The following is a 27703-nucleotide window of genomic DNA, read 5'->3' as shown; positions in this document are numbered from 1 at the left end:
CAGTATCTTCTAAATCAAAGAGGAATATGCAAAGCAAGAGAATATGTTAGCTACATGAAGTAGCTAAGAGAAAACATGGAATGTAGCCAAAGCATATAGGGCAGTGTTGCCAACTCCTCAGTAAGGAAAGTAGCTATTGGCTGTCCTAAAAGTCGCTAGAAGTTGCTAAATGATGTCATCACATAATTTGCATAATTGGCCATGTGCATGTAATTGTGATGGACTCTGTAGGAGAGAGGAATAACGTCGTGAGACAAAAAAATTGTAAAAAACACCCTAAATATGTTTAGAACTACAAATGAGCAAGCTGCAGAGAGTGGCACACCAGATACTTGATACCATACTCCTCCTTCAGCACTTTACCCCATTGTTAATCCCTGTCATAACAGAGGCATTGTCAGTCCCTATCCCCAGGAGTTTCTCTTTTTTAAGACAACACTTCTCGAGGAAAGCCACAACAGCACGGACTAAAGATTTGGCATCTCCTCCGTCCAACTCAACAAGCCCCAGAAATGTTGATACAACTGTCTGCTTGGTGTCACTAAAGTACCTTATCACAACCCCCAGGTACTTAGAAACACTTACATCCGTGGACTCACCGAGGAGGAGGCTGAAAGGCTGGTCACCCACATCTGCGACCAACATTTTCAGAAAGTATGGTGCTAGAACACCATTAATCATTTATGTGCACTTTGAAGTGGGTAGCAGCAGTGGAGTCTGAGAAAGCAGCTCTACATGCTTCTCCAATGTGATCACATGCCAGCATGGAACAGTGTTCAGCGATAGCTAATGCCATGGAGGCCTCAGCCTTTTTTGCAGAGACATTTTTTTTTAACCATAAATGGCAGCTTGTTTTGGGTGGAAGTATTATAAGGTCTGAGTATGTTTTTGAGTTGTCATGTGTTTTTTTACATCACTAAATTTGGCGTAGAAATCAGCCTTACAATACAGGCAGTATGCCCGTGTATCATCTCCAATAAACGGCTTCAACCAGCCTTTCAATTCAGAGTTTGATTCCCACTCCTTTCTGTATTTTTGAGTGTACAGTTTAGACGGAGACATGATGAGCTAGCGAGCTAGATGTTTGGCTTATGTCACAGAGAGGCACACACACACAGTGGACAAGGTGAGTAAGTGACTGAGGCTGTGAGAGTCAAATGCAGTGATTTATTTTAGACAAAGAATATTTTACATTTACATCCCGCCCTGAATGTAAGCCAGGGCGGGATCAGCCAGCGGCGGCTTCCTGCATGTGCGATTCATTTTCAGTCTGGACGCGGAGGGGTGACCATCTCCTGCTCTGACTGCAGCTGGGAGGGACTGCTGCGTAAGGACTGAACCACCTGTGAGTGCTTTGGGACGGGGTGGGGCCCACGGCAGCACCCGCTGCTCATTGAGAAGAATAAGAACGATACTTGCTTTCACGTCAGTATCCAATAACACCAGAAAAAGTCGCTAGATTTGTTGCTAGTCAATTTTTTTGAAATGTGTCCCTAGAGGGGTCTATAGGGTCCCCTAGGAAACATTTATCAACACTTCAGTTCCTATCATGTCACAATAACTCCTCCCTGCCATTTTAATTTGTTGTCATCTCAAACTACACTATTCAAAGTGCCCACTACTATATTCTAACTATAGAATTAGAATAGTCATTCTATTTCCATGATTCCAACATGGTTTTCGCAAGTCAAATCGCAATTGCAACATTTGGTTAAAAATAAGTCCTAGAATATTTGCCCATATCGTGCAGCCCTACATGGCAGTGTGGAAATACTTTAGTAAAAATATTTTCAGGTACTACTTAAGTAGTTTTTTTGATATCTGTACTCTACTATTTTCATTTTTGACAACTTTTACTTCACTACATTCCTAAGGAAAATACTGTACTTTTTACTCCATACATTTTTCCTGACACCTAAAAGTACTCGTTACATTTTGAATGCTTAGCAGAACAGGAAAATGGTCCAATTCACGCACTTGTCAAGAGAACATTCCTGGTCATCTACTGCCTCTGATCTGGAGGACTCACTAAACACAAATGCTTTGTTTGTAAATTATGTCTGAGTGTTGGAGTGTGCCCCTGGTTATCCATAAATAAATTTTAAAAAAATAAGAAAATGGTGCCATCTGGTTTGATTAATATAAGGAATTTGAAATTATTTATACTTTTACTTTTGATACTTACCGTAATTTCCGGATTATAAGCCGCAACTTTTTTCCCATGCTTTGAACCTCGCGGCTTAAACAATGACGCGGCTAATATATGGATTTTTCCCGCTTTCAAATTTTTTTTCTCCAAAAAAACACATTCTGTGACGTGCTCAGTTTTTTGGCGGCATGAAGCTTTCATTAGACCAATGAAATTGCCGAACGGGTTAAGGTCAAACAATTTTTTGTTTACTGTTTAGATTACGGTAGTCATTTTGTCACCCTCATCATGGCAAAGACACGGAGAAATGCATATGATGCAGCTTTCAAGTTGAAGGCGATTGATCTGGCTGTTGGAAAAGGAAATTGAGCTGCTGCACGGGAGCTTGGTCTTAATGAGTCGATGATAAGACGTTGGAAACAGCAGCGTGAGGAATTGACTCAGTGCAAAAAGACAACTAAAGCTTACTGCAAATTTTTTATTTTTTGTTACAAGCCGTGTTTCGTTAAAGCCTGTGTAAAGTTAATTTGTTTCAATGTACCGGTAGGCACCTGCGGCTTATTTATGTTAAAAAAATTAAATTAAATTCAGTGGGTGCGGCTTATATTCAGGTGCGCTCAATAGTCCGGAAATTTCGGTAAGTACATTTTATCAATTACATTTACTTTTGATACTTAAGTATATTTAAAACCAAATACTTTTAGATGTTTACTCAAGTAGTATTTTACTGGGTGACTTTTACTTGAGTCATTTTCTATTAACGTATCTTTACTTTTACTCAAGTATGACAATTGGGTACTTTTCCCACCACTGCAATTGAGTGCAGGAAATGCAGAAATGATAAAAGGGCTGAAATTTGTTTTGGTTGAAGTTGAAGTGAACAGTATAAAACAATCAGAATGGAGAAAGACTAATTGAAATCACTTAGAATGTATATGTTGCCACCCTAGGATCACTCACTACTCATAAAGCAAACGTAAAACCTTTATTATTCAAAAACTAAAAATACCGTCATACCGTCCAATTTTTTTTAAATATTGTGATATAATATTTTGGCCATATCGCCCAGCCCTACTCCAGGACACCTACACCACCCGATGTCACAGGAAGGCCAAAAAGATCATCAAGGACATCAACCACCCGAGCCACTGCCTGTTCACCCCGCTATCATCCAGAAGGTGAGGTCAGTACAGGTGCAACAAAGCTGGGACCGAGAGACTGAAAAACAGCTTCTATCTCAAGAACATCAGACTGTTAAACAGCCATCACTAGCACATTAGAGGCTGCTGCCTGTAGGCATAGACTAGGAATCATTGCCCACTTTAAGGAATGGAAGACTAGTCACTTTAATAATGTTTATGTATCTGGTATTACTCATCTCATATGTATATACTGTGTTCTATACTATTCTACGGTATCTTAGTCACTTAATAATGTTTACATATCTTGCATTACTCATCTGATATGTATACTGTATACTGTTTTTCTATACTATTCTACTGTATCTTAGTCCGTTCCGCTCTGACATCGCTCGTCCATATGTATATAGTCTTAATTCATTCCTACTTAGATTTTTGTGTATTGGGTATCTGTTGTGTAATTTTCTAGATATTACTTGTTAGATATTACTGCACTGTCGGAGCTAGAAGCACAAGCATTTAGCTTCACCCGCAATAACATCTGCTAATCACGTGTGACCAATACAATTTGATTTGATGCAGCACTCCATCACTCTCCTTCTTGGTCAAATAGCCCTTACACAGCCTGGAGGCCTCTTGGGTCATTGTCCTGTTGAAAAACAATTGATAGCCCCACTAAGCGCAAACCAGATGGGATGGTGTATCGCCACTAGCGGTTCTGGGGGGGCAGGGGGGGGGCCAGTGCCCCTGTGACAACAATTTTGGACCCCCTTGTGGCCCCCCTAAATGTGGAGTATGAAATCATTTTTACATAACTCATTTTTACTATCGTTCTTTTTTTACATCCGTTATTAGACAGTGGCAACGATGATGATTATGAACATGGTCTTTTGCCTGCTAATGCCTGCAATGCAGTTTAGAAAACGATATGACAACAATAACGTCTGTAACTGGCCACTCTAACAGTACAACTGGCCCCAGCTTGGCCCCCCCAGTTGAAATGGTCTAGAACCGCCACTGTGTATCGCTACAGAATGCTGTGGTAGCCATGCTGGTAAATGTGTCTTAGTGGTAGTAAGTGTGTCCTCCTCCATGCTTCACGGTGGGAACCACACGTGAGATCATCCGTTCACCTACTCTGCGTCTCACAAAGACACGGCGGTTGAACCAAAAATCTCAAATTTGGACTCATCAGACCAAAGGACAGATTTCCACCGGTCTAATGTCTATTGCTCGTGTTTCTTGGCCCAAGCAAGTCTCTTATTATTATTGGTGTCCTTTAGTAGTAGTTACTTTGCAGCAATTCGACCATGAAGGCCTGATTCACACAGTCTTCTCTGAACAGTTGATGTTCAGATGTGTCTCTTGAACTCTGTGAAGCATTTATTTGGGCTGCAATCTGAGCTGCAGTTAACTCTAATGAACCTATCCTCTGCAGCAGAGGTAACTCTGGGTCTTCCTTTCCTGTGGCGGTCCTCATGAGAGCCAATTTCATCATAGCGCTTGAAGGTTTTTGCGACTGTACTTTCAAAGTTCTTAATTTTCCGCATTGACTGACCTTCATGTCTTAAAGGAATGATGGACTGTCATTTCTCTTTGCTTATTTGAGCTGTTCTTGCCATAATATGGACTTGGTCTTTTACCAAATAGGGCTATCTTCTGTATACCACCCCTACCTTGTCACAACACAACTGATTGGCTCAAACGTATTAAAGAAGGAAATAAATTCCACAAATTAACTTTTAATAAGGCACACCTGTTAATTGAAATGCATTCCAGTTGACTACCTCATGAAGCTGGTTGAGAGAATGCCAGAGTGTGCAAAGCTGTCATCAAGGCAAAGGGTGGTTCTTTTGAAGAATCTAAAATATATTTTGATTTGTTTAACACTTTTTTGGTTACTACATGATTCCATATGTTTTATTTCATAGTTTTTATGTAATCAGTATTATTCTACAATGTAAAAAATAGTACAAATAAAGAAAAAACCCTTGAATGAGTAGGTGTGTCCAAACTTTCAACTGGTACTGTATATATATATTCTTTGCTAAACAGGTGGGGCTCAAAACAGGTGGGCTCTGGGATGCAGACAAGGTCCTCTGCCCTTATACATTTAATTCACACAGACTCAAGCTTCTATCTTTCTGCCAGTCCACAACCCTATTAAAAGAATATCATCATTAAAAGAATGTCCCAGGGGGGGACCCCACATACACCTCAAATATACATTAACACACAGAAACTGCAAATCCTCCATATAATTAAACTCATAGGCCTAATAGTACTGTAGAGCTCTTTTTACTTGCACACATTATAGCTGGGTCGCCCCATCCTGTCCCTAGGGGTCCACCACCCTGCAGTGCCCCAACTCAACACACCCCACTCAGCTTTAGGATCTTAGTGAAACATTCATTTATTGGTTTTGGGTGTGTTAGGCCAAGGCCAGAGTGAAAAGCAACAGGACAGCAGACCCCCAGGGTCAGGACTGAGCAGCCCAGCAGTTAGGGATTGCCTAAATAGGTATCTCCCCTGACATGGGCATGTTTTCAATACAGACTCCTTTACCTGTACTGTATTCCATATAAGGCATCCAGACCCTATGAAAGTTGCCCAGTATACTCATAATCTTGTAATAAATCAAATTTAGTGATACATAAACTTGACATTTCTGCCATCCATTGTGACATTGTTGGAGGATAACCAACCTTTTCTTAGCTGCTATAAATGCTTGGTTACACAGTTTCTTCAGACAACGGTCTCCAGTATCAACATTGCCAAGCAAACAAAAACAGAGAAGGGAGAATCTATAGACATGCTGAGATAAGAGAACATACTCTTTGCCAGAATTCAGCCAGCCTCCACAAGATCATAACATATACAAACATGTCCCATTTTTTGTTTTACACCTCCAGCAGAGTAACGAGACTTTTTTTTCCTTCAGTTTCACTGGCATATAGTACGTTCTATGGATGGTCTTAAACTGCAGTAATTTATGTCTGAGATGATATGAACATGACTGGGCATTCAAACATATCTGTGTCCATTCATCATCATCAATAGCTTATACCAGGTTTTCCTCACATTTTTGTTCTACATGTCTGAAAAATGCCTGCGGGTCGCGACAGAGATCATTGCGACGCGGTCTGCATCTTTCATGCTGCGGGCGGTCAGACAGACGTCTTTGGGATGGAAATATTTTTGTTGTCCCACAGATTATTTGGAAAGGGTCCGCTTTCTGCTTTGTATGCGTTAGCCAACCTATGGTATTAAAAACACATATTTATTCACACTCAGAATTCGCTGTTTTCAATTTAGGTAGCCTACCTCTCCTAGTTGGGCGTGAGTGTTCAAGTGCGCCTAGTAGGTGTGGTCTCGTTAAAATAGAGTAGGCTGCATACATGGGCGAAGAATCACGTGGTAGTTAACTTAAATTATGATTAGACTGTAGTTTACTACAGTGTCTAAGTAAATAGGCTTTTGATAATGGAAAGAAGTGGAGGGTGAGTCAAAGTGCAATATTGTTTTAAAATCATTGAGGAAAAAAGAAAAGGCACACAACACACGCATAGGTTAGACTACTATGTTAAGCGAGCGTTGAACCTTTTCATTTTCAATAAGTATTGATTATCCATTTATTTGTCTCTGTTTTGTAAATGGTAGACTATATCCTATAGGCCTATGCAAAATGTAGGAAGTGTCGCTGTCATAATTCTTGCTGCTTCAAGTTCAGTAGCCATACCTGTGAGATCAGGTGCGCGTGTGGTCTGAATTAAATAGAGTAGGCTATAGCCTATGCATGGGCGGAGAAGCACGGGGCAGTTATCTTCCCGAGGAAATGTACTTCCTAAATACTTTACTACATTGCCTAGAAATAGATCACCCATATTTCTCCATATAGCTCAAGAGAAAGTCTCTCCTACTCTGCTCTCTTCAAACTACATTTAGCATACTGACTGCCCAGTAATACAGATAGCCTAATATTATGGCAGCTACAGTACTAGCTAGCTAACATACACACTGAACTATGCTCAACTCTCCCGTGCCGGTCCAGCCAGCCTCCCAGAAGCTTTGCCTTCAGACAGCCTGTCAGCCCGCTCTGTGGTATCCAAGCGGTCCTAAATCCAGCTGGCTGAACACTCCAAACAGCCTACCTGACCACTCGGAGGCATGGTCCTAAAGCACACCATTGCCTCTTTTTGTATCACATTGCAAAGATAAAACTGGGGGGGGGCAAAAATGCAATTTCAGAATGTGGGGGGGACATGACCCCCCCCGTCCCCAGTGAAAGTTGCACCCCTGGTTGTGGGGGTCTCTTCTTCCCGATAGGCAAAACAGCTGGGGAAGATGCCAATGTAACCAGCACAGTGTCCCTCCAGCCACTCCTCGTTGACTGGTAGACAGAGGGAGGGGGGGGGGAATAGAGTAATTTGTCAGAACAGGAGGTTACGTACTTACTGTGCACTTAAAAAGCACAAGACTTCATAATTTCTCATGCTCCATTACCTTCACTGAGAATGTCAATAGAGTCTCCCTCACTGAACTCCAAGTCCTCTGGGCCGTCTGCTGCATAGTCATACAGTGCCACCATCTGGTAGAGAATGGTACGGTTGTCCAGGCGGTCCTCAGTCTGACACAGCGAGAGCAGAGGAACATACGGGTATATTAGTCACACAATCCATTGATGAATTTACATTCAAAATGGCCCTGTGCTACATACAGTATATTGTACTATTGATTATTCCAGAGGCATACACTATAGGTCTTTGTCCAAAATGGCACCCTATTCCCTATATACTGCAAAACTTTTTTCCTGAGCCCTGTGGATCTCACCTGGCACCACAGTGTGGTTCTGCCTGCCTCTGCCACCTCCAGCAGGGCCCTGAGCCCCTCCTCCCCATCCAGAGGCTTCAGCACCTGGGAGCCATGCTGCCTGTGTCTGGGGGGAGAGGAGAGAAGGAGAGGAAGAGGAAGGAGGGGAGAGGGAATGGGAGAAAGGAAGAGAGGGGGAGAGAGTGGCAAAGAGGGAGAGGAAGAGAGAGGAGGGGATAAAGTGGGCACACATGAGGGTGAGTGGTTATATTTTTAGTGCGGTAGCAGCACTTGTTAAAATTGAAGGTGACAGAAATGGGTTGGCAGGTCTGCAGTTACCTGAGGCGCAAGTGTGAGGCTGGCTGCCCCAATTTGTGTGCAATTCTCTCCTGTAGTTCATCGTACGGTGTGCCTAAAGGGACACTCAGAGCCACGGTGTATCTGTAATGCACCTTTACCACCACAGACCCAGCCTCTGCTCCCTGGGGTAAAGTGGGATCCTGTGAGAAAACATGTAAATTGTATGGCATGGGAAGTATCTGCACCAAAAAAAGTAAAACAAATTCTACAAAAAGCACTTTCTACATGATTGTATAGGAAACAAACATGAGTGAATGATCCTAAGGAAGCTTTCAGAATTTTTTTTTATCTCCTGACTGTATAACTGGATTGGCAGTTTTTGCCTGGACAGAAATGGAGAGAAGTCTAGTCTAGTCTAGAACACTCTCACTGAAACCTCTCTTTCCCCTAGCCAGCCAGTCAGGCATCTTATGGGAAAGTATAGCAGCCTTCACACGAGAAGTCCATTAAATTTTGGCACAGGCATCAGGGAGATTTTAAGAGGTAATTTCTTCTTATGAAACAAATTCAGGTCACTGACATGCTGAGTCATAAAATAACATATTTTTTTTATCTCCCTCCCCTAGGCATTCTATGGACTTAATCAGGGCACATCATCAGCATTCTACTCATTACACCACTACAACGCTTTATGAGTCGTAAAATGATTTTCTATTTATCCACAACTCCATCAGAATACTGTATATGTAAACCCAGCTGGAAGGAAGTATAGTATAAAATAGTTTGTGGGTGTCAAGTGATTACTCCTGTACACCTGCACATTGAATAAGGTGCTGGCACTGACCTGTATATACTTGCATTCTCATGCTTCTTTAACTCACATTGTAGTTGTTGTGCGTTTGAAAAAATATATATATTTCTGTTATTATCTTCATCATCACTGCTTTGTTGGGAAATAGCTTTCAAGGTAAGAATTTCCCTGTACTGTTTTACACCTCTTGTTTCCTGTGCAAATAAACGTTGAAACCTTGACCCTTCTTTGAATCACGCTGATAACCATTCTAGTTATCCTGTGAGACACGTACATATCCTGCGGTACAACCTGAGGACACCTGCTACCTTTAGAGGAATAAAACTGCATTATCGTAATCTTCATTTTATCTTTAAATGTATTATTTCGCTGGTGATTAACAGTTACAAACTCAGATACAAACACTGATTAAGTCAGGCCCTTTACTCACCAGTTCAGTGGGGCTGTCTACTGTGGATGTGTACTTGCGTAGCGGGGTGGAGCTGTTTGGTGAGTGGGTGGCAGAGGCATAGGATGGTGGTGGTGCCTGTCTAACTGGGCTCTCTGCAGATGAATTACAGTACAACATTAAAACACTCAGTGAAGAGGTTTTCAAAATGATCAAATTTATACCAGTAGTACTGTACATGGGCATGCCAGAATGACATAATTAAATTAACAACAAAAGGTGCTTTAGTTTAGATGGATGCTGGCCTGGCCTGGCTCTATCCCCTTGTCCTGTCCTCTGCCAGAGGGGTTAAATGAGTTGAGCCTACCCTGAGGAGATGCTATGGGGCCGGGCTGGTTCTGCGGGCGAGTGGGCGGTCTGAGGCCCGGTGGGAGGGGGATCCCACTGGGAATACTCTGTGGAGGACACATCAGAACAGGGTAGTCAAGGTAACAGATCTCTCTCTGTGCTTGCCATTACAGCAGTGAACTATCCAGATCGTCTGGGCTAATAATTGCTATTCCTTTTATGACACCTTTCTCCCTCATCGTTAAAATCCAAGGGAATTCAACAGGCCTGTCTGTCCTCTACATCTAGAAGCGTTAAGCAGATGCAACTTTAGTACATTGTGATACAGCAACTTTTTCCCTGACACATCACTTTTTCCCCACTAAGTCCTGGGGGGGGGGGTGCAGTGAAGAAAAAAAGCTCTGTTCAGCATTACTCTAAAACTGAAAATTGAAAAGTGTAAATGAAGCTGCTCCTAAATGTAGTGGCACATTTAGTTCACCTCTATAACAGACATTGTCTTTGTAAAATAATAGAAACACAAAGTCTTACTTTAATATTTCTTCTGCCTTTGTATTTCTTGACATCCACTGGGTCTAGCAGTGTCATGGGGACAAGTCCTTTCTAAAGGAAGAAAGAAATTCAAAATGAGAGATGAGTGGTAATCAAATATTGAAAGGCATAGATACACAATCATACAGAAAGAAGACAGGCCACAATAAAAGGAGTAGGTGCACTGGCGTTGAGGAAACCCCCGCAGTCCCTGTTGTCTCATTTATTTGTAAATGTTTTATAAATCATTTTGACATTTTTTCATTTCCACACGTAGCAAGCGAAGTGTTTGTGTTGTCCAGTCTAGATGGTAGTAGGTGAGGCAGACAATATAGTTGTCATGCATCTAGCTAGCCTATTTCTCGGCCGCCTCGGCCTTCTCACCTGATTGGCTATCGAATATCAAAAAAGTTAAGTGAATCAGGTCGGACTCGGGTGGAGAGTGAGTGCGTTGTTCAAGATGGATAAACAAAAGGCAAGATAGACCAAGTGGTGCACAAAAACGCTGTAAAAAAAATCTATCTTGTGCCAAATTACTGAAGATAAGCATCAGCAAAGCTACCACCTCGTCCTCAAATTACGAAACACCATCGCAGGTGGATGCTAGTAGGCCTAGTTATGCAGCAGCTAGCACTAGCAGCCTCCCAGTCCCGACAGAGCCCTCACTGCCCTGGCCTGGCAATGACAGTGGCCTTGCTCCTCCTCTTCTTCCTCCCCTCAAGAATAGTGACAGTTCCTCTAGTGATAGTCCCTCCTTCTCCTCCTCCTCTCCCAGAAAACCAAGCTGATGACTGCCAGAGACCCAGCGGCGCTCATGAGAGCAACCTCCATTCTGTGAACACTGGTAAGCCTACGAGTGATGTAACGGATAGCCCCGACAGCATGGAGTCCAAGTTCCAATGTGTAATATAAATAGTCTACCAGTTAAATACTGTATATAGCTATAGATAGGCTAGGCTATCAATTGCCAGACAGCTCTTGTGGGCAGCAGCGCCTCCTGTGGAATATGGAAGTATTGCATTGCAAAGTGCTTTGTAATTCAAGCATCATTGTTAGCTTCTACTATGAAGTAGCGGCCACTAGTTACAGGGGTCTTTCACCTGTCCATCGTGTATGACCGTGGCCAGTCCATCTCTTTCCATATCACTGAAGACAAACACCATGGCTCCCCCTGGCACCGTCAGCTGACCAGGGCCCCCGGATATGTAGGGGGTACGCAGACGCATGTAGCGAGAATCCCTATGGGGAGGCAAATACACCATTAGAAGTAAAGGGTAAACATGCACACTACCATGCTTTTCTCACTTGTAGTGCAGAGAGTGAAAAACCCAAAATAAACACACCCAATTTTACTTTTGGACACCATGTCACTCAATCCACCATATTAACAATGAACATCTTCTTTGGATTCAAATATCAGCTCTGAGCTTTTTCTATGATGTCCCTGATCATTTTTCTGTTCCAATGACATTCATTTAGGGAACATAATGAAATATCAGTGTGAATAATGTAACTTACTCCACTCTATCCACCTTGGGCTCGTAGTATCCAGGTTTCTGTTCAGAGGACAGAGTCACAGTCAGAGGGAGAGGCAGAAGGCATGGGCTTTGGGCTGTGTCCCAAATGGTACCCTATTCCCTTTATAGTGCACTACTTTGGGTGGGGCTTGGGGGGCAGAAAATAATAATAATAATGTGTACATTGCAAATTGACCACAACTAATCCCAAAAAGAGATTGTATTTGAAAATAATAATAATTTCATACCTTGATTACATTGAGACATACAGTATGTCTATTTTCTTATTTGTGGGAATACTCGGGAACAGATTTCCTAAAATAAAGTCGATTTCTGCTGAGCTACTGGTAATTTTACAGTCATTTTTTACCCAAAACTGTATTTTTTCAAATATTTGAGGGGATAAAAAAAAAACTGTTGCCGACCCCTGAAATAGTGTGTAATTTGGGATGCACAGAAGGTTCTGTGTAATTCCAATGCTATTCTAACAGCATTATTCAGCCTTACCTGAACCCTGAGAGGTTCAAATCCACCAAAGTCATCATTGGGAATCATAGAGGAAATGACCTGAAAGCACAGGAAAGGCCAATCTGTGATTAAATCTGATTCAATTGACACACACACACACACACACACACACACACACACACACACACACACACACACACACACACAGACAGACAGACAGACAGACAGACAGACAGACAGACAGACAGACAGACAGACAGACAGACAGACAGACAGACAGACAGAGAGAGAGAGAGAGAGAGAGAGAGAGAGAGAGAGAGAGAGAGAGAGGTGTGGATTTACTGTACCTTTGGTTTGCCCAGGAAGTCTCTCTCTCCCAGCTGTTCTATGTCCTGTTTCCTGGGGCGGAACACCTGCCCCTCTGGCACCAGAAGGACAGGCAGCACCTCTCCCCTCTGGGGATGGACACACACGCACGCATGCGCACACACAAAGAGAGAGAGAGAGAGAGAGAGAGTATCTCAGCACAAAGAGAAATGTAGCCATGTAGGACAGGACACCACACACCATCATGCCAATGTCAAAGGATTATGTGGGGATATAGCCAGGACTTTTTCCTGGTCATGTGACTTGATCAGTGAGAAACCACCTCTGGTCCTATGTGGGGAGATTCCGATGTCTTACGTGAATGTTTCTGATAGTGTACTTACAGAGATCATGTCTAAAGCCACCTCCATGTTCCCTCCTCGCCCCCCTCTTCCTTTCTCCTGGGAGGCTGAGATCAGGATGTCCCGGGCTTTGTCCAACTGGTCCAGTCTAGAGTGGGCAGCTGCTGTGTTATACAAGACCTGGACAACCATAGAGAAACTGTCACAAATGGCACCTTATTCCTTATATAGTGCACTAGAATCCCTATCTAGTGCACTATTTTTAACCAGAGCCCTATGTGCACTGGTCAAAAGTAATGCAGTATAGGAATAGGGTGCCATAATAACAAAATCAAATCAAACTTTATTTGTCACAACATAACAAGCCCTTAAGTAAGCATTTCATGGTAAGGTCTACACCTGTTGTATTCGGCACATGTGGCAAATAAAGTTTGATTTGATTTTGTTGTACACTCCATATGCTCACACAGACACGTAATACTCAACAACAGCCCATGAGAGAGCTAAATTATGCTGCAATTGAAAACTTAGGGGACGCCTCATCTCTTAACAAAAATATATAGATTTGTCTGGGTGCTACAGCCAATACGTAATTCAACTTGAATCAATAAAGGTCTCACAAATGTGGTTAATAAACCAAAAACAATAAACACATTTGTTCTAGCTGATAGATTTGGGGAAATAAATTCCTATGCAATTCCTATGTCAAGAATGCCTTCGCCTGACAGACAGACACATAGTTGGTTGCCCAGATTGAGACAAACACAGCCACAGGTGTACATGGGGTAGGAATGTGTAATATGTCTTATCTTTTATGAGAGGTATTTAATATTGTGTAACCTCAGAAACATTTCCCCCTTCCTTCATTGAGGCTTTGTCAAAGATCCCTACCAGGTGGTGTATCTGGCTTCTGAACTGCACAATGAAAGTGTTGACATATTGGAACTGGGGATATTCTCAGTCATGAATTTCTCAGTGTACATCCCAAATGGCACCCTATTTCCTATATAGTGCACTTCTTTTGACAAGAGCCCTATTATAACAGAATGTATGCCCTTTAAAGAGAATAGGGTTGCATTTGGGATGCAAACTTAATTCAAATATCTGACACCATTATATCTGACACTATATACATTTGGATTGTCATAGATCCATTTAGAATCTTGTTTAATCATACTTTACTCCACTACTGGTACATGGTGCACACATATAAGGTAAAAACTACACCTACACAGAGATCCTATTATATTAGAGTTCTAATACAGTATGTAATTATATGTACACCTATAAGACTGTGGTGTAAGTCTACACCTATAAGTTACAAGTCCACCTATAGGATCATGGTGTTGGTATGATACAAGTCCACCTATAGGATCATGGTGTTAGTATGATACAAGTCCACCTATAGGATAATGGTGTTGGTATGATACAAGTCCACCTATAGGATCATGGTGTTGGTATGATACAAGTCCACCTATAGGATCATGGTGTTGGTATGATACAAGTCCACCTATAGGATCATGGTGTTGGTATGATACAAGTCCACCTATAGGATCATGGTGTTGGTATGATACAAGTCCACCTATAGGATCATGGTGTTGGTATGATACAAGTCCACCTATAGGATCATGGTGTTAGTATGATACAAGTCCACCTATAGGATCATGGTGTTGGTATGATACAAGTCCACCTATAGGATCATGGTGTTGGTATGATACAAGTCCACCTATAGGATCACGGTGTTAGTATGATACAAGTCCACCTATATGATCACAGTGTTAGTATGATACAAGTGTACGCTTTTAAGAGCATGGTGTAAGTCTGTTGTACCTGCCAACTGTAGAGCTTGTAGCGTAGCCCCAGCTGTTTGTAATCAATGACCATGTTCCCTCTCATGTGTTTCTGAGATGAGATACAGTCATTCAGAGCCTCCTCCAGCCTGCACACATACCCACACACACGCAGGCACGCACCAGACCCACACACACGCAGGCACGCACCAGACACACACACACACACACACACACACACACACACACACACACACACACACACACACACACACACACACACACACACACACACACACACACACACACACACACACACACACACACAGCAGCAAGGAGATGTCGGATATAATGGCCATCAGCTAAATGTCTCTTGTAATCCAAAGAATGAATAAACAGTAATTTGCCTTCATAGGTTAATCAATGTCTAAAAACTGTACAGACTCAACCTGTTGTTTACTTTAATAAAAGACAGAACATCAGTAGACCGAAGAGGAACCATAATGTTGTACAGTGATCACTTACCTGCTAGCCATCATGAATGCTCCAGCTCTTTGGAAAAAGCCAACTGCAAGTCGCTCATCCTTTGCTATGGTCTGGTCTAGAGCCTTGGCAACACAGGGTGACAGATAAATATGACACACACACACGTGCACACCCATACACTCCAGATATTGATTAATCACTCTCCTCCAGACTGACCTGGATGGCAGGTTCCAGCTGCCCCAAGGCGAGGTGAGCGGAGGCGGTCAGAAACAGAGTCCGGGAGGTAGGTTCAGTGATCTGGTTGAGTTTAGACAGGGCTCCCTGCCAGTCTCTGGCATCCACTGCCTTTACCGCCTCATCCCACAACCGCAAAAACTCTGTGTACAACATCCTCCTCCTGTGATAGGAAGTTTAATATAAAGGACAAGTTATACCACAAAAAAGTTAGGACAAGTGGGAAGCAGAAGAATTGTATACACTGCAATTTTATAGAGAATCTGGTACATCCATTTTCACATTTTTAAATGATTGATATAGAGCCATTGTAGTTTATATCGCCTCTGTTGTTTTTCAAAACCCAGACAGCCTAATTAACCGATAACCTAGACAAGTCTGAGTGTAATGAAGAAAATAACAAGATTACTCAGAGAATTTAAGAAAGTTATTTATATTTTCAACATTTCATGTAGGCCTACAATGTAATAACTGGACTAACTGCTGTGGTAGCCTATAAGAAGGGGGGGGGATAACACAACAAATAAAATAATTAGCTGATCTTCATCATTAAACAACAACAACCAGCTCTGTGCTCACACTCAGCAAAAACAGCAGGGAGATTTTGATTGGGTGACTTTTAAAGAGTATGCCAGTCTTTCACATGTAATAATCAACCACATGCAAGCTAGAAGGACTTCCTTAAATATATCTTGCCTTTAAATATGTATTTAAATCATTGTTAAATATATTCCAAAAAATTGTTACTTACAGGTTCTCCCTCCAACACTTAAAACATAAACAAGAAGAGAATCCTATGGTCAGTTATAGGTTCCTGGTAAAGTATTCCACCTGAGCACCTTGAATCTCCCTCAAGATGGTAGTGAGAGCTGCATGCTTTGGTGACAGCAGTGAGTGAGCCACAACCCTGCTCTACAAGGAAGTCAGTCGCATTCCCCGGGGTGGGGAGGGGAGCAAGCAAACAGGGCATGGAATGCACCTGGGCTGTTTCTCAAATGGAACCCTATTCCCTAAATAGAGCACTACTCTTGACCAGGGTCCATAGGGCAAAAGTCAAAAGTAGTGTATTATATAGAGATTAGGGTGCGTGCCATTTGGGACAAACTCCAGGAGACAGTGACAATAGCAAGTACACAATAGCTTCAATAACAAAGTTTTACTGATTCACAAAGGGCGAGACTACAGTGGAAGGCACACACCCACTGAGGTTGACTTAGGTCATGGCTGATTCACACTTTTTTAAAACACACTCATTATGAAACAAGGACACATTCATTTACATTCCGTTTTTACCTGTCTACAGGAGGGGCTTGCTTTAAGCGCTCACCTTTCCAGTTGGCTTAACTGCTTTACAAGCTATGTTGTGATAAAGAACAGGTTCTGCCCATAGCTTTTTTTTATTTTTATTTCACCTTTATTTAACCAGGTAGGCCAGTTGAGAACAAGTTCTCATTTACAACTGTGACCTGGCCAAGATAAAGCAAAGCAGTGCGACACAAACAACAACAACAACACAGAGTTACACATAAACAAACGTAGTCAATAACACAAAAGAAAAGAAAAATAGAAAAATCTATGTAGGCTGGGTTTCTGTACAGCACTTTGAGATTTCAGCTGATATACGAAGGGCTATATAAATAAATTTGATTTGATTTGATGTACAGTGTGTGCAAATGTAGAAAAGTAGGGAGGTAGGCAATAAATGGGCCATAGAGGTGAAAATAATGACAATTTAGCATTAATACTAGAGTGATAGATGTGCAGATGATGATGGGGCGGCAGGGTAGCCTAGTGGTTAGAGCGTTGGGCTAGTAACCGAAAGGTTGCAAGTTCAAATCCCTGAGCTGACATGGTACAAATCCTGGATAAAACGTTCCACTGTAATAGTGAAGGTGGCAGTAGAAAATCTTAACAGTATATTTGACCTATCAAATCTCAAATATGAAAATGAACAACAATGACAAATGGTTTGATGAAGAATGTAAAGAAATTGAGAAACCAGTCCATCCAAAAACATAGAGACCTGGAAAATCTCAGTCTACCCCAAATTGGAAAACACTGAACAAACAACATGAAGAATTATTTATCCAAAATGGAGATGTATGGGTAAACCAGTTCTTCTATCTTTTTGGCTCTATAACAAAGAGCAAAAAATATATACATGATCAAATACAAATCTTATAATGAACTATTAAAGACTACCAGAACCCACTGAATTCTCCAATTACCTTTAATGAGCTACAGGACAAAATAAAAACCCTCCAACCCAAAAAGGCATGTGGTGTTGATGGTATTCTGAATGAAATGATCAAATATACAGACAACAAATTCCAATTGGCTATAATAAAACTCTTTAACATCATCCTTAGCTCTGGCATCTTCCCCAATATTTGGAACCAAGGACTGATCACCTCAATCCACAAAAGTGGAGACAAATTTGACCCCAATAATTACCGTGGGATATGCGTCAACAGCAACCTTGGGAAAATCCTCTCCATTATCATTAACAGCAGACTCGTACATTTCCTCAGTGAAAACAATGTACTGAGAAAATGTCAAATTGGCCTTTTTACCAAATTACCGTACAACAGACCATGTATTCACCCTGCACACCCTAATTGACAAACAAACAAACCAAAACAAAGGCAAAGTCTTCTCATGCTTTGTTGATTTCAAAAAAGGCTTCGACTCAACTTGGCATGAGGGTCTGCTATACAAATTTATGGAAAGTGGTGTTGGGGGTAAAACATATGACATTATAAAATCCATGTACACAAACAACAAGTGTGCGGTTAAAATAGGCAAAAAACACACAGATTTCTTCCCACAGGGCCGTGGGGTGAGACAGGGATGCAGCTTAAGTTCCACCCTATTCAACATATATATCAACTAATTGGCGCGGGCACTAGAAAAGTCTGCAGCACCCGGCCTCACCCTACTAGAATCTGAAGTCAAATGTCTACTGTTTGCTGATGATCTGGTGCTTCTGTCACCAACCAAGGAGGGCCTACAGCAGCACCTAGATATTCTGCACAGATTCTGCCAGACCAGACTTCAGACGGTCCTGTATATGTATTCTTAGAGCAGGGGGACCTTGCGGGCGCTGCAGGATTTCAGTCCTTCACGGCGTAGTGTGTTATCAATAGTTTTCTTGGTGACTATGGTCCCAGCTGCCTTGAGATCATTTATAAGATCCTCCCGTGTAGTTCTGGGCTGATTCCTCACCGTTCTCATGATCATTGCAACTCCACGAGGTGAGATCTTGCATGGAGCCCCAGGCCGAGGGATAGTGACAGTTCTTTTGTGTTTCTTCCATTTGCGAATAATCGCACCAACTGTTGTCACCTTCTCACCAAGCTGCTTGGCGATGGTCTTGTAGCCCATTCCAGCCTTGTGTAGGTCTACAATCTTGTCCCTGACATCCTTGGAGAGCTCTTTGGTCTTGGCCATGCTTCTGTGGACAGGTGTCTTTTTTACAGGTAACAAGCTGCGGTTAGGAGCACTCCCTTTAAGAGTGTGCTCCTAATCTCAGCTCGTTACCTGTATAAAAGACACCTGGGAGCCAGAAATCTTTCTGATTGAGAGGGTGTCAAATATTTAGTTCCCTCATTAAAATGCAAATCAATTTCTAACATTTTTGACATGTGTTTTTCTGGATATTTTTGTTGTTATTCTGTCTCTCACTGTTCAAATAAACCTACCATTAAAATTATAGACTGATCATTTCTTTGTCAGTGGGCAAACGTACAAAATCAGCAGGGGATCAAATACTTTTTTCCCCCACTGTATATATATATATATATATCTATCTATCCAGTATATGGCGTCTTATATTTTTCCATTCTATAATTTATTTAGTATTATTACTATTATTGTTTCACTCACTTCTCTTTGACCTACATTGTTGAAGCTTGGAGCATAAGCATTTCACTGTTCCCTGCAATTACAACTGCGACCCAGTGCATGTGACTAATAAACTCTGAGTTGTATTTGTATTTATTATGGATCCCCATAAGCTGCTGCCAAGGCAGGGGTCTGTCAAAATTAAGGCAGTTTTATAATTTTAAAAACATTACATTCATAACAGATTTCACAACACACTTAAGTATGCTCTCTCAGGCCCCTACTCCACTACCACATTTGTACAATACAAAATCCATGTGGGTATAGTGCGTACGTTATCGTGTGTGTATGCATGTGTCTGCCCCTATGTTTTTGTGTTTATTTCATAGCCACTGCTATTCTATAAGATGTACTTTAATCTGTTTTTTAAATCTGACTCTACTGCTTCCATCAGTTACCCAATGTAGAATAGAGTTCCATGTAGTCATGGCTCTATGTAGTACTGTGTGCTAGTAGTTTAAACAGACAGCTCGGTGCTTTCAACATGTCAATAACTCTCACAAATACAAGTAGTGATGAAGTCAATCTCTGCTCCACTTTGAGCCAGGAAAGAGTAACATGCAGATTATTAATGTTTGCTCTGTATACATCCAATGGCCAGACGTGCTGCCCTGTTCTGAGCCAATTGAAATTTACTAAGGGTTGGTAAAAAGCTGATTGGTCGGCTATTTGAGCTAGTAAAGGGAGCTTTACTATTCTTAGGTAGCGGAATGACTTTTGTTTCCCTCCAGGCTTGAGGGCACACACTTTCTAGTAGGCTTGAATTGAAGATATGGCAAATAGGAGTGGCAATATCATCCGCTATTATCCTCTAATTTTCCATCCAAGTTGTCAGACCCCGGTGGCTTGTCATTCTTGATAGATACCAATAATTTTTTCACTTCTTCCACACTCACTTTACGGAATTCAAAATTACAAATTTTCCATGGCTTATGTGTGTTCATATGATACCAGGAGTCGAATCCCGACTGAAGGCCCCCCCCCCCCCCCAAAAAAAAAACAATTGTTGTGACCCGCAGTCCTTATTTTACCCATTCTGGGTCGGGATTATGACCTGTGGTCCACCAGTTGAGAATGTGCTGTGACCTTGCCATAGAGCAGCCATAGGGGAAAATATATTCTTTATCACATTTAAAGAGTTGTAGCATACACCTGCAATTGACACAAACTTCCATGAAAGGATGGAGGCACTACAAGGACAGGAAGCAGTTGGTTTTCAGAAAGCAGTGAATGGTAAACACACATAATTAGCACTGCCGCGCTTCAGGTAAATTCAAAACCTTTATTGGTATTAACAAACTTGAGAAGTGATGTTTACAAGGCTTTTCATTTTCCACAGTTGAGGAATATACACATTCACATTAAGATGACCCAGCGTGACAGCTGAATTGTGTGAAACTAGATCAGATAGTTTGTGAGGACCTGCTCAGAGCAACAGTTGGTCGCAATGTGCTCCATAGCCCCCTCCCTTGGCACTAACCCATTGATGTCTGCGGATCTGAAGGCTTTGGAACGGTATAAGCAGTGTAGTGGTGCAGGGTCCACCTTACAGATCTGCAGACATCCAAGGGTCAGGTCCACATACTGGTTAGGACCAAGAGCGTAGCAGTAGGGAGCAAATTGGGACCAGCTGCAAGACAAGAGTTGGGCAAATAGAGGTGTAAGTACATGAGCAGACAATCACCAGACAAATACCAAGTCACTGTGATGATACTTAAATCAACAGAAGAGTCGTGTACGTGTCAGTGCTGTAGACAACATGCATCCTGAGATCTCACAGCAGCATAGGCTAATAAGTGCTTAAAGTGGTTTAACAGCAAAAATGGCAGTCTGTTTTAGCATTAGATATCCTGCAGCATAGTCTGGGCTGGCTAATGCTAGAACAGAATACCACCTCGGTTAGTAGTTTGTTTCACATCTAAAACAACACAAAAGCTTGTCGGTATGAAATGCATTGAGCACCTATGATTTTCTCTCTCAGGTCAATACTATCTCTGGGAGTTGAAACAAAACGTACTCCCCATTTCACGTAAACAAAGCACAGGATTCAAAAAGAATACTGCAACAGAAATGCTCTTAATGTAATAACGATTTGAATGACTGTAGCCCCGAGGGCTGTTGTGAGTACTGCAATGGTCCCGTGTGGCTCAGTTGGTAGAGCATGGTGTTTGCAACACCAGGGTTGTGGGTTCGATTCCCACGGGAGACCAGTACGGGGAAGAAAAAAAATGTATGAAATGTATGCATTCACTACTGTAAGTCGCTCTGGATAAGAGCGTCTGCTAAATGACAAAAAAAAATAAAAAAAGGCGAGGCTAGTCGGTTTAACAGAATGAAAGAATATATTGCATTGGTTGTTGGTACTGGACAGTACTGTATGAACACCCAGTGAACCATCCCAACTGCCAAAATGACGAAGACACCCAAGCACTGATCAAAGGTAAATCGTTAAAGAATGGCGCTGGAGGGGATGGCTGCGGTTTTACGTGCTCTTCAACAATTGTGCTATTTTGTGTGTTTTTTCACATTGCTTGTAACTTATTTTGTACATAATGTTGATGCTACCATGTCTTATGAATGAAAAGAGCTTCAGGATAAGAACAGCGATTACTCACCTCAAACTGGACTAATATTTTTTCTTTAATGAGTCTGACGAGAAGGATATAAAGCTGCTCTCAAGACAAAAGCCCAAATCCCTGTCATTCGCATGAAGAAAATAAAGAAATACAAGGGGCAGAGATCAGGGTGCCTTGTGAGAATTTGTAGGCGAGTGGATAACCCACCTCTACCATCATTCTATTGGCCAACATGAAATCACTGGAGAATAAACTGGATGAGCTCCGTTTGAGACTATCCTACCAACGTGACATTAAAAACTGTAATATCTTATATTTCACAGTCGTGGCTGAAAGAAGACACGGATAATATACAGTTGGCTGGGTTTTCCGTGCATCGGCAGGACAGAACAGCTACGTCCGTTAAGACAAGGGGTGGGGGTGTGTGACTATTTGTCAATAACAGCTGCTTCGCAATGTCTAATATTAAGGTCTCGAGGTATTGCTCGCCTGAGTTAGAGTACCTCATGATAAGCTGTAGGCCACACTACCAAGAAGGTTTTCATCTATATTTTCGTAGCCGTCTATTTACCACCACAAACCGACGTGGCACTAAGAAAATGCTGATCCAGAAGCGACGCTCCTAGTGGCCAGGGACTTTACTGCAGGCAAACTTAAATCCGTTTTACCTAATTTCTACCAGCATGTCACATGAGCAACCAAAAATGCTAGACGACCTTTACTCCACATACAGAGACGCGTACAAAGCTCTCCCTCGCCCTCCATTTGGCAAATCTGACCTTAATTTTATCCTCCTGACTCCTGCTTACAAGCAACAACTAAAGCAGGAAGTACCAGTGACTCGCTCAATACAGAAGTGGTCATATGACGCGGATGCTACGCTACAGAACTCTTTTGCTAGCACAGACTGGAACATGTTCTGGGATTCATCCAATGTAATTGAGGAGTATACCACCTCAGTCACCGGCTTCATCAATAAGTGCATTGACGACATCATTCCCACAGTGACCGTACTTACATATCCCAACCAGAAGCCATGGATTACAGGCAACATCCGCACCGAGCTAAAGGCTAGAGCTGCTGCTTTCAAGGAGTGGGACACTAATCCGGACGCTTATCAGAAATCCCGCGATGCCCTCTGACGAACCATCAAACAGGCAAAGCGTCAATACAGGACTAAGATTGAATCCTACTACACCGGCTCTGATGCTCGTCAGATGTGGCAGGGCTTGCAAACTATTATGGACTACAAAGGGAAACCCAGCCACGAGCTGCCCAGTGACGCTAGCCAACCAGACGGGCTAAATGCCTTTTATGGTCGCGTCAAGGCAATCAACACTGAAGCATGCATGAGAGCACCAGCTATTCCAGACGACTGTGTGATTATGCTCTCCGTAGCCGATGTGAGCAAGACATTTAAACAGGTCAACATTCACAAGGCCGCGGGGCCAGACGGATTACCATGACGTGTACTCCGAGCATGCGTGGACCAACTGGCAAGTGTCTTCACTGACATTTTCAACCTTTCTCTGACCGAGTCTGTAATACCTATACGTTTCAAGCAAACCACCATAGTCCCTGTGCACAAGAAAGCGAAGGTAACCTGCCTAAATGACTACCGCCCCGTAGCACTCACGATGGTAGCCATGAAGTGCTTTGAAAGGCTGGTCATGGCTCACCTCAACACAATCATCCCGGAAATCCTAGACCGACTCCAATTCGCATGCCGCTCCAACAGATCCACAGATGACACAATCTCAACCCACATTCCCCTTTCCCACCCGGACAAAAGGAACACCTATGTGAGAATGCTATTCATTGACTACAGCTTAGCGTTCAACAACATAGTGCCCTCAAAGCCCATCACTAAGTTAATAAGGACCCTGGGAGTAAACACCTCCCTCTGCAACTGGATCCTGGACTTCCTGACGGGCAGCCCTCAGGTGGTAAGGGTAGGTAACAACACAGCTGCCACGCTGATCCTTAACACGGGGGCACCTTAGGGGTGTGTGCTTAGTCCCCTCATGTACTCCCAGTTCATCCACGTTTGCGTGGCCAAACACGACTCCAACACCATCATTAAGTTTGCTGACGACACAACGGCTGTAGGCCTGATCACCGACAACGATGAGACAGCCTATAGGGAGGAGGGCAAGAGGCCTGGCAGTGTTGTGCCAGGACCACAACCTCTCCCTCAACGTGAGCAAGACAAACGAGATGATTGTGGACTCCAGGAAAAGGAGGACCGAGCACAACCCCCATTCACATCAACTGGGCTGTAGCGGAGTGGGTCGAGAGTTAAGTTCCTTGGTGTCCACATCACTAACAATCTAACATGGTCCAAACACACCAAGAAAGTTGTGAAGAGGGCATGACAATGCCTTTTCCACCCTCAGGAGACTGAAAAGATTTGGCATGGGTCCTCAGATCCTCAAAGGTTTCACAGCTGCACCGTCGAGAGCCTCCAGACCGGTTGCATCACCACCTGGTATGGCAACTGCTCGGCATCTGACCATAAGGCACTACAGAGGGTAGTGCATACAACCCAGTACATTGCTGGTGCCAAGCTTCCTACCATCCAGGACCTATTACACTAGGCAGTGTCAGAGGATGGCCCAACAAATTGTCAATGACTCCAGTCACCCAAGTCATTGACTGTTCTCTCTGCAACCGCACGGCAAGTGGTACCGGAGCACCAGGTCTAGGTCCAAAAGGCTCCTTAGTAGCTTCTACCCCCAAGCCATAAAACTGCTGATCAATTAATCAAATAGTCCACCAGGACTATTTACAGTGCATTCTCAACCTGTATACAGAAAGGCTGCCAATATAGTCTGTAGCCTCTATACAAATGCATTGAATATTCAACACTGCTACATTTTCTCAAGGTTTATCTATTTTGTAAAGAAATTGTATTTCAATAACTTGAAGGGCAGATTTCAGATTCTCGCAAATGTAATATTATTAATAAGAGCAAGTAACTATTTTTGCTTAACTATAAATACACACACAATTCAAGGAAATACTTCAAAAAACAACAACATCTAAATCATGTTCAAATATTGCATTTGACCAAACCATACTTATTGACGCTCTGTTCAATAAGCCACGTTACCATGGATTAGTTAAAGCCATAAAAGGAGTAGAGGTTTGGCCTCACAGTGGCATAGCTAGAAAAAACAACATCAGCCTCCCTGAGGACAGTCACATCAACAGCACATTTCAAATATTGAATACAAAAACTCAAAGCTTGCAAAACACACCTCCCATCAGCCATGTTCTTCTTATAGACGAAACTCAAAATTAAATTAAGGTTGCATCCCACCATTCCCTAATATAGTGCACTACTACACTGAACAAAAACAAAAAACACAACATGTACAGTGTTGGTCCCATGTTTCATGAGCTGAAATAAAAGATCCCAGAAATGTTCCGTATGCACAAAACACTTACTTCTTTGTGTGCACAAACTCGTTTACACGCGTTAGTGAGCATTTTATCCTTTGTCAAGATAATCCTGACAGGTGTGGAAATATCAAGAAGCTGATTAAACAGTATTATCATTACACAAGTGCACCTTGTGCTGTGGAAAATAAAAGGCCACTAAAATGTGTAGTTGTCTCACACAACACAATGCCAGAGATGTTTCAAATTTTGAGGAAGTGTGCAGTTGCCATGCTGACTGCAGGAATGTCCACCGGAGCCGTTGCCAGAGAATTGAATGTTAATTTCTCTAGCATAAGCTGCCTCCAAGGTTGTTTTAGAGAATTTCGCAGTACGTCCAACCGGCCTTACAACCACGTGTAGCCACGCCAGCCCAGGACCGCCACATCTGGGTTCTTCACCTGCGGAATCGTCAGAGGGGGGAGGAGTATATCTATCTATAATAAAGCCATTTTGTGGGGGAAATCTTATTCTGATTTTTACAAATTTTATTTAACCTTTGGCTGGGGCTGGCTCCCCAGTGGGTTGGTCTGGCTCCCAAGGCAAAGGGTGGCTACTTTGAAGAATAAAATATATTTTATTTGTCTAACACTTTTTTGGTTACTACATGATTCCATATGTGTTATTTCATAGTTTTGATGTCTTCACTATTATTTCTACAATGTAGAACATCGTAAAATAAAGAAAAACCCTTGAATGAGACGGTGTGTCCAAACTTTCGACTGGTACTGTATACATTTTAGGGAATGGGTTGCCATTTGGGATGGAGCCTAAAATAATCAGTCCTATTGATTCATCAAAAGCAGTACTAGCGCGTCTGAGTACTTACTTACTATAAATTATTGTAAAAATATATAGAATAAAGACATAGCCTTACTAACTCATTTCAATTCACACATTTCTGACACACTAATGAAATATATTTCTACAGGTCTTGCTATTGCACAGAAATGCACCATTATTATGGGTCAATCTTATGACAAGGCAAGTCATCACACAGTCAATAATAAGTGCATGATGTTTTGGTTAAACAGCTCACATGTAATTTACTCTCAAAAGAAAACTGGCCCACTATTCAACTATCAGTTTTACTTAGCTCAGTATACCACTGCATGTCAAATTTTTCAATGCATTGGCTTGTATGTTTATACTAAGATAGCTTGTTTCATTGCAGGAAGGAATGATTCAAGCATCAATTTCCCCTGAAACCTATCATATGTAGCCTGGTCCCAGATCTGTTTGTGCTCTTGCCAACTCCAACGCTCAGTGTCATTGTCTGCTATTGAAATCTTTGTAAAGGCCGCGTAAGCATCCAAACTGTGTAAAAAAAGATAAACAGGCCGGTTGCGCCCATTGTCACGTCCACCACCTAAGACACTTCTTGATCCAGAAAAACCCCTGCAATCAGTGACAGGAGTTGGTCTAATAGCACAAACAGACAGGCACTCAGACTAATCATACCGCCCATTGTCAGAAAATACGAGTACTATTGTTCCTGGTGTAGTGAGTTGTTTTAAGAGCATTGAGAACAGGCGCAGAATTAGAGCAACATGATAACATTCAGAGCACAATGACAACTAATTAATACATACAGTACCAGTCAAAAGTTTGGACACCTACTCATTCAAGGGTTTTCATTTTTACTATTTTCTACATTGTAGAATAACAGTGAAGACATCAAAACTATGAAATAACACATATGGAATCATGTAGTTGCCAAAAAAGTAGCCACCCTTTCCCTTGACAGCTTTGCACACTCTTGGCATTCTCTCAACCAGCTTCATGAGGTAGTCACCTGGAATGCATTTCAATGTGCCTTGATAAAAGTTAATTTCCGGAATTTCTTTCCTTCTTAATGCGTTTGATCAGTTGTGTTATGACAAGTTAAGGGTGGAATACAGAAGATAGCCCTATTTGGTGAAAGACCAAGTCCATAATATGGCAAGAACAGCTCAAACAAGCATTGCACTGACACAATGTCCATCATTACTTTAAGACATGAAGGTCAGTCAATACGGAACATTTCAAGAACTTTGAAAGTTTCTTCAAGTGCAGTCGCAAAAACCAAGCGCTATGATGTAACTGGCTCTCCCAACACAGGAAAGGAAGATCCAGAGTTACCTCTGCTGCAGAAGATAAGTTCAT

At 42.2% G+C, this 27703-nt stretch overlaps 1 protein-coding gene across 1 annotated transcript; it reads right to left on the bottom strand.

The window, feature by feature from the left end:
• Window positions 1-5331: 5331 nt before the first annotated feature.
• On the bottom strand, window positions 5332-16655 carry LOC115164163 (NADPH oxidase activator 1). Its single transcript, XM_029716391.1, has 16 exons — window positions 16390-16655; window positions 15621-15801; window positions 15444-15526; window positions 14959-15067; window positions 13171-13308; window positions 12808-12915; window positions 12500-12559; window positions 11994-12031; window positions 11576-11714; window positions 10476-10547; window positions 9964-10051; window positions 9639-9751; window positions 8437-8597; window positions 8119-8224; window positions 7792-7915; window positions 5332-7678 (listed from the first exon to the last, which is right to left on the bottom strand). The coding sequence occupies exons 2-16, from the start codon at window positions 15792-15794 to the stop codon at window positions 7533-7535; spliced, it is 1659 nt and encodes a 552-aa protein (XP_029572251.1). The 5' UTR covers window positions 15795-15801; window positions 16390-16655; the 3' UTR covers window positions 5332-7532.
• Between the last annotated feature and the right edge of the window lie 11048 nt (window positions 16656-27703).

This window comes from Salmo trutta, chromosome 27, assembly GCF_901001165.1.
Source record: "Salmo trutta chromosome 27, fSalTru1.1, whole genome shotgun sequence".
In the NCBI taxonomy this organism is placed as follows: Eukaryota; Metazoa; Chordata; class Actinopteri; order Salmoniformes; family Salmonidae; genus Salmo; species Salmo trutta.
This window is presented reverse-complemented; position numbering and strand designations above follow the sequence as displayed.

What these genes read in the sequence shown, in the direction of transcription:
- LOC115164163 (XM_029716391.1), bottom strand. Translation starts at nt 15,794, where the DNA reads ATGTTGTACACAGAGTTTTTGCGGTTGTGGGATGAGGCGGTAAAGGCA. An exon ending in AGCTGGAACCTGCCATCCAG is followed by an intron (nt 15,527 to 15,620) that starts GTCAGTCTGGAG and finishes TGTGTTGCCAAG; the next exon opens with GCTCTAGACCAGACCATAGC. An exon ending in TGGCTTTAGACATGATCTCT is followed by an intron (nt 12,916 to 13,170) that starts GTAAGTACACTA and finishes GTCCATCCCCAG; the next exon opens with AGGGGAGAGGTGCTGCCTGT.